The 6586-nt window shown below is 44.9% G+C and overlaps 3 protein-coding genes across 4 annotated transcripts; all 3 read left to right on the top strand.

Moving 5' to 3' along the window:
• The first annotated feature begins 280 nt into the window (after positions 1-280).
• Positions 281-888, top strand: LOC106317480 (RING-H2 finger protein ATL56-like). The gene has a single exon (XM_013755291.1). It carries the CDS (start codon positions 372-374, stop codon positions 864-866), a length of 495 nt encoding a protein of 164 aa, XP_013610745.1. The 5' UTR covers positions 281-371; the 3' UTR covers positions 867-888.
• A 969-nt stretch (positions 889-1857) lies between these two features.
• LOC106318935 lies at positions 1858-5956 on the top strand. Of its 2 annotated transcripts, XR_001265406.1 has the most exons (4): positions 1858-4085; positions 4153-4260; positions 4391-4887; positions 5027-5059. XR_001265406.1 is itself a non-coding variant. In XM_013757105.1 (3 exons), exons 2-3 carry the CDS (start codon positions 4525-4527, stop codon positions 5752-5754), a joined length of 1128 nt encoding a protein of 375 aa, XP_013612559.1. In that variant the 5' UTR covers positions 3849-4260; positions 4391-4524; the 3' UTR covers positions 5755-5956. The 2 variants fall into 2 exon arrangements, 1 of the variants encoding a protein (XP_013612559.1); XM_013757105.1 differs by having other exon boundaries at positions 3849-4260; positions 4990-5956.
• LOC106314570 (signaling mucin HKR1-like) lies at positions 1862-2851 on the top strand. The gene has a single exon (XM_013752424.1). It carries the CDS (start codon positions 1862-1864, stop codon positions 2849-2851), a length of 990 nt encoding a protein of 329 aa, XP_013607878.1.
• Positions 5957-6586: the final 630 nt, after the last annotated feature.

Here is a 6586-nt window from a genome sequence, read left to right as displayed (position 1 = left end):
TTCGGTTAATATGCCCACGCCTAGACAGACATAAGGTATTATTATTATGTTGCTCAAAAAAGAAAAAGAAGGTATTATTATATAGCTCGATACATACCTGTTATAAATTTCCGACATGGAGCCAAAACAAAACCATATTAAAAGTGCTTTCACATGATCCAAAGCCCAAAGTAAAATTAAAAATCACTGACACATGACCGTTTCTCTGTAAACTTTATGATTGCGTCATGTTTCAAAAAAGAAATATCTCTCATTTTTAGAACTTCAGCTCACAAAAATATCGAAGCATTCCGTGTTCAGCTTTTCCCATTAGATTCAGGTGTAAAAGAAACAAGACAGAGAAGCCAAAAACGAATTCTTTTTATTGTGCGATGCCTCCGACGAATGATAACAGAATCTACGGCGAGACACCGTATACCTCGGCGTCTCCACCACCACCACCGCCAAAGCCCAAAACGAAAATTCTCTCTCTCTTCCTCGTAGGCGCTATCATGATATCAGTATTCTTTCTCTTCCTCCTCCTTCTCAGCATCGCATCTCTTCTTCTTCTCCCTTTCCTCATCTCCTCTCTCCATCGCCACCTACGACGTCGCCGACGTAACCGCCGCCACGTATTCTCTGATGGTTTATCTTCAAGATTCGTTAAAAAGCTTCCAGAATTCAAATTCTACGAACCCACCACAAGGTACGGAAGCGATTGCGTGGTTTGTCTTGATGGGTTCAGACAGGGACAATGGTGTCGGAACCTTCCCGGCTGCGGACACGTGTTCCATCGGAAGTGTGTGGACACTTGGTTGCTCAAAGCCGCGACTTGTCCTGTTTGCAGAGCTAGGGTTAGTGTTGTTTCCATATCCGGTATGATGTAATATTTATAAATGATGTAAAGGGGTGGAGATTTTCGTATTAATAGTCAAGAATAAACAAGCTCGGTCAATTACAAGAACTAAAGATGCTCGTTTAAACAGTTCGTCTAAACAAGTATCTTTCTATTTTATGGTCTGAGGTCGTCTGGACGTGGTCGAGATCGTCCAACACTTTGTCTATGATGAAGAGGCGATGCTCTCATTTTCTGTACTTTCTGTACGTTTCTGGCTGTCCTTTCAATGAGTCTGACGTCTTCTATTTATAGTGACGTACGTTTTGTCTTCTAGCGAAATCATCAATTGTTGTTTAACTGGTCGGGCCTGATTTTGGGCTTAGCTCTTAATGGACCTGTGCTAAGCTCATCTCCAACAATTGTCTCCCCCCCCACAGTTTGCCAAGTGTGGAATCTTGGTGAATTCTTACTGGAATCTTCTGTCTGAGAAAATCAGGTCAGGCTCGGGAATTGTCGGGAAATAGGGCAACACGTTTTTCCTTTCCTATATAAGTGATGGTTGGGTCTCTTATTTTTTTTAGTTTTTGTCCCCCATTTGGAAGCAAGTTAAAAAAAAAAAAACTTTCTTTTGTGTCTTGTCTTTTTATCTTTTATCGGTGTTTTTATATTTTTTTTTTTTGAGTGGTCCTCCTTGCTCCCTATCTCTTCTCTGCCGCCATTTTTTTTTTTCTAAAAAGGGCTGTGCTCGTTGAAAACAGGCGGAAGCAAGGGGTTTTGGTCGTGGTCTGTGGTGTGAGAGAAGAGAGGTTGAGCTCGTTTTTTTTAAAAAAAAGGTTGTTTGGTCGTGGTCTGTGATGTGGGGAAGAGAGGCTAAGTTCGTTTGAAAAGGGGTTGAGGTCGTGTTCTGAGGTGTGGGAGAAGAGAGGCTGAGTTCGTTTGAAAAGGGGTTGAGGTCGTGTTCTGAGGTGTGGGAGAAGAGAGGCTGAGCTCGTTTAAAAAGGGGTTGAGCTCGTCACCCGTAGAAGGTTTGAGAAGAGTTCGTCAATGGTGGCGCCGAGCTTGCCGCCTGATGTCACGAGCTTGTTAATGGCGGCTCCGAGCTCGTCAACGGTGGTTCAGAATTCGTCTCATGTTGCTTCGAACTCGTTAATGGCGGCTTCAAGCTCATCTCCTGTTGTTACGAGCTCGTCGATGGCGGATCCAAGTTCGCCTCCTGATGTTCCGAGCTCGTCGATGGCAGCTCCGAGCTCACCTCCTGATGTCCCGAGCTCGTCGATGGCGGCTCCGAGCTCACCTCCTGATGTCCCGAACTCGTCAATGGCGGCTCCGAGCTTGTCAATGTTGGCTCTGAGTTCGTCTCCTGTTGCTCCACACTCGTTAGTGGCGATTCCAAGCTCATCTCCTGTTGCTCCGAACTCGTCGATGGTGGCTTCGAGTTCGATCTCGTCTGTTGCTGCTTCGGATCCTTTGTCGATGAAAGAGTGTGGTCTGGATGCGGAGGGCACGAGCTTGCCATTGGTGGGGACGAGCTCGGCTTTTGTTTCAAGCTCGTCTGTTCCTAGCTCATTTCTTGGTTCGAGCTTGTCGCTTGCTGTCCCAAGCTTGCCGTTGTCGATAGAGCCGTGTCGCGGTGAGGTGGGGTTGAGCTCGTCGTCTACTGGTTCGAGCCCGTCTCTCATTCCGAACTTATCTTCTGTTGTGCCAAGCATGCCGTCGGTGATGGAAAAGTCGGAGCTGAGTTCGTCGATTGGTATGCCGTTGGATGGGAAGGTTGCTTGTGAGCAGCTGTCTTTGTTAGTTCGTAAGATGGAGCTTGCTGATGGCCGCAAGTCGTGGTCGGAGATTGCCGAATCTGTCATTGTTGTTGAGTTAGGTACTCTTACGGGAAGTGAAGCAGAAGACAGGGTAAGCGCGAGTTTGATCGAGGAAGGGACCAGGTTTCTTTTTGATGAGCACAGGACAAATTTGGTGGCGGAGCCTGGTGTTGGAGGGTCGAAGTTGTCTTTGAAAACGCTTCCTGTTGTCTCGAGTTAGTCATCTTTGGTGAAGAAGACTATGTTGGAAACTGTTTGGGAACATGAGTAGATGCAGTTGGCGAAATCCTCTCGAGCGAGAGAGTCGTCGTCGAAAACTACGAGTTCCTCTGATGGTAGTTCGCACTCGAGTTCTCATAGTGAGGAATCTGTGGATGGTGCTGATAGTGAATTTGATAATGCCGCTGGAGATGATAGACGAGATGATGATGTTGAAAACGTTGATGTTGAAGATGATGGTGCTCTGGGAGACGCCGATGATAAGCAGAATGGAACCAGTGACGTTAATGTTGGTGAGGAAAGTGAGCAAGAAAAGTTTGCTAGTGACGGTGATTATGATGCTGTTGGAGATGATGAGATGGGTGACCAAGATGGTTTTGATGAACGTAGTGATTTTAGTGGTGAGTGTGATGATTTTAGTGATGAGCAGGATAGTTTTAGTGGTGAGCAAAGCGGTGTTAGTGGTAGTCTAGGAATCGCTGTTGTAGGCGATGAGAGGGATGATGCCGATGGAGGCAGTGATCGTCGAGCCAACGTTATCGATATTTTGAGAAAAATAAAACAAGAAAGCTTGGCTGCCTCCCATGCTGATTCGCTTGATGCCTTTGGTGATCCTTGTGGCTATGTGAAGAAGAAGAAAACGAGGGTTAGGAAGGCGAGGGAAAGGCCTAGGAGTTTCATAGGTCCTCTTGTTAATCATCCGGATCCATCGGAGTCATTTCCTTCTATTGTTGATGATGATACAATCAAGTGGATCTCAGCCAACTGTTGTTGTAATGGCGTCATAAAAGCGCGTATTCCCGGCGAGGATGAACGTCCGTGGACGGTTCCGGATGGGTGGCTTTGTGTTTATGACTTCTGGTTCACCGAGTATCATTTGTGGTTTCCCCTCCCGAGGTTGCTGCTGGCGTATTGTGATGATCATCTTATTGCACTGGCTCAACTTACTCCTGCTGCAATTCGAAATATAGTTGCGGCTCTGTTCACGGCCACGGATATTGGTGTTCACATGAGCCTATGTTTGTTTGAACGTATAGCGCATATTACTCGGTGTGATAAGACGGATGGGGCTTTTTATGTGTCTATGAAGACTGGCTGTGGTGCTGTAAGGGAGAGGAAGAGAAAAACTTTATGTTGGATTAAGAAGTTTTTTTATGTTCGAATTGCAACTTCGCCGGTTCCTGATGTTTCTGATATGAGTGCCCCTTTTAGGAGTAGTTGGAAATCTTACAATGGTAGTTTAATTCTTATAGGTGTATTTGTTTAAAAAAATTCTTATTTGACTGTTGTCTTGTTTTGTAGGTCGTCACTTAGTTGGTGTTCCTCTTGCTCCTGGTGATAGTGAGTGCGTGGACTACTTTAAGGCCTGGCGGTCGGAGGTTTGGCAGTGCATTCCGTTTATTGACTCAGGTTGAAAATATACACTCTTTCTTTTCTTTTTTTTTTTCTTTTTTTTTTGCTGGGTTAAATGCCTTTGATTGCTTGATCTTGGCTCTGAAACGTCACTGATTTTGTACGGTTTTCTTTTTTACGAATGTAGCTTGTTGGAGGAAGATGGATTTGAGCGAGATTCCGAGTTTGGTTGACTGTTTTGCTGGAGGTAGTGCCGATGCTTCTGTTGTTTAGTCTGGTACCCCCGGTGTGGAACTTTTGACATCTGCTCGTAATATTGTTATGGGTCTTACTAGCACGACATCTCCTGTACCGCCCACTGGTGTTTCTGGAAGGGAGGTTGTTGTTGCTGGCAGTGAGAAGGTTGTGAAGAAAAGAGCTGCCGCTGGTCATTCATCCAAGGACGCGCCGGCTTCGAAATCTTGCAAAGTTGCGAGCTCTGATGTTGAGCTGCCTTCGGTGGTTGAGTTGCCTGCTGCGGAGAAGGCTACGTTTGAACCGTTTGAGCATTCGTTCAACGGTTTGTCCTCGGGATGTGGTGATCTTTTCAAGTTGTTTCAATCACCTGGTGGTGTTGATGGTTTGCCTTTTGACCAAGTTAGGCGTGGTGAGTGGTATCAAGAGTTCGCTCGTCACTTGGCCATTGTAAGATAATTGTTTCTCTCTTCAAATTTTTTTGTGTGCTTTTCTTAATTTTATGAGTTTGTGGTTTCGAAATAAAGAATTTTATGTATTGTTTTTGTGCAGGCTACAAAATTTGCGAACAAATTGGTGGTTAATCAAGATGAGGAGCTTGAAGAGGTGAAGGCGGAGCTTGAGAAAACGAAGGCTAAGCTTGCTTCTATTAAGGACAAGGCTGATAATTCCGAGGAAAAGGCGGCTCTGTGCGGCAAGTATGAGGCTGAGAAGAAAGTGTCCTCGGATGCATTGGAAGAAGTTGAAAAACTCACTGCAAAGATAGCTTTGGAAGCTGAGCGGGTGAAGAAGCGTCAAGCGGTCGACTTGGAACGTTTTAAGAAGGAAAAGGAAGTGGCGAGCAGGAAGTATCGTTGGGCAGTAACAAGACATGATGATGTGCTGGCTACTTTCAATTCTCATATGAAAAAGGTGCGGAGGTATGTGGAGAATCAGAAGGTTGTTCGCACGTCTATGCATGGATTGAATCAGATCATGGGAGTGCTTGATGCTGCCAGGAGGAGGAAAGAGGGAATAAGTATTCCTGATGGTAAGGTTAAGCATCTTGAGAATGAATTGGTCCAGAGGAAAGAGAAGGCAAACTTGGTTGTTCGTGTTGAGTTTGAACCTAATGAATTGGCTGATCTCCCTTCCTTTGATTTTACTCGTCCACTCTCTCCTGTTCATCTTTCTCTGACTGCGGGGATTGAGGATGCGGCTAAGGCGAGAGGTAAAGAGGAAGATCGTCCTCGTGAGGAAGCAAAGCGTCGTCGCGTGGCTGAGCGTGCATGTGCTTCGGCTGTGAGGCGTGAGGGTCAGGTTCCTTCGCGCCCGTAGTTTGGTTCGTGTGATTGTCGAGGCCCTGTGTGGCCGCTTCTATCTTTTATTTTGTTGCTGTTTTTTAAGACTTTGGTTTTATTTGCTTGCTATGATTTGATCATGTTGATCTTTTTCGGATATGGATGGTGGTCTTCTTGTTGGTTTTTGCTATTATGATCGATCATGTTGGACTCCTTTTATATGATGCTTGAATTCTTCATGTTTGTTTTTATTTTTCCTTGTATGGCTTTGATCGCTGAGATGTTGTAGAGTTGGCGTTTGAGGACGGATCTCGTAATTTTTGCAAATTTGATTAAGTGTGAGCGCGGAGCTGCAGCACTGAGAATGGATCTCGTAATTTTTTTTTTTGCAAATTTGATTAAGTGTGAGTGCGGAGCTGCAGCGCTGAGAATAGATCTCATAATTTTTTGAAAATTTGATTAAGTGTGAACGCGTAGCTGCAGTACTGGGAACGGGTCACGTATATTTTTGCAAATTTGGTTAAGTGTGAGCGCGGAGCTGCAGCACTGAGAACGGATCTTGTATATTTTTGCAAATTTAGTTAAGTGTGAGCGTGGAGCTGCAGCACTGAGAACGGCACTAAGAACGGATCTCGTATATTTTTGTAAATTTAGTTAAGTGTGAGCGCGGAGCTGTAGCACTGAGAACGGATCTTGTATATTTTTGCAAATTTGGTTAAGTGTGAGCGCGGAGCTGCATCACTGAGAACTGATCTCGTATATTTTTTTTTACGTGAGAGATGGTCGTATCATGATATTTGTTTGAAAAATATAGAATTTTTTATAGAACTAGCTGAGCCTCATGAGAGGTTGCCTACGTACCCCCACAG

This window comes from Brassica oleracea, chromosome C9, assembly GCF_000695525.1.
Source record: "Brassica oleracea var. oleracea cultivar TO1000 chromosome C9, BOL, whole genome shotgun sequence".
NCBI lineage: Eukaryota > Viridiplantae > Streptophyta > Magnoliopsida > Brassicales > Brassicaceae > Brassica > Brassica oleracea.
The sequence above is the reverse complement of the archived record's forward strand: the minus strand, read 5'-3'. Positions and strand labels throughout refer to the sequence as shown.

Excerpts from the sequence above, each read along its gene's own strand:
- LOC106317480 (XM_013755291.1), top strand. The coding sequence starts at position 372 with ATGCCTCCGACGAATGATAACAGAATCTACGGCGAGACACCGTATACC.
- LOC106314570 (XM_013752424.1), top strand. The coding sequence starts at position 1,862 with ATGGTGGCGCCGAGCTTGCCGCCTGATGTCACGAGCTTGTTAATGGCG.
- LOC106318935 (XM_013757105.1), top strand. The coding sequence starts at position 4,525 with ATGGGTCTTACTAGCACGACATCTCCTGTACCGCCCACTGGTGTTTCT. Across the intron at positions 4,888-4,989 it reads TCGCTCGTCACTTGGCCATT|GCTACAAAATTTGCGAACAA; the intron begins GTAAGATAATTG and ends GTTTTTGTGCAG.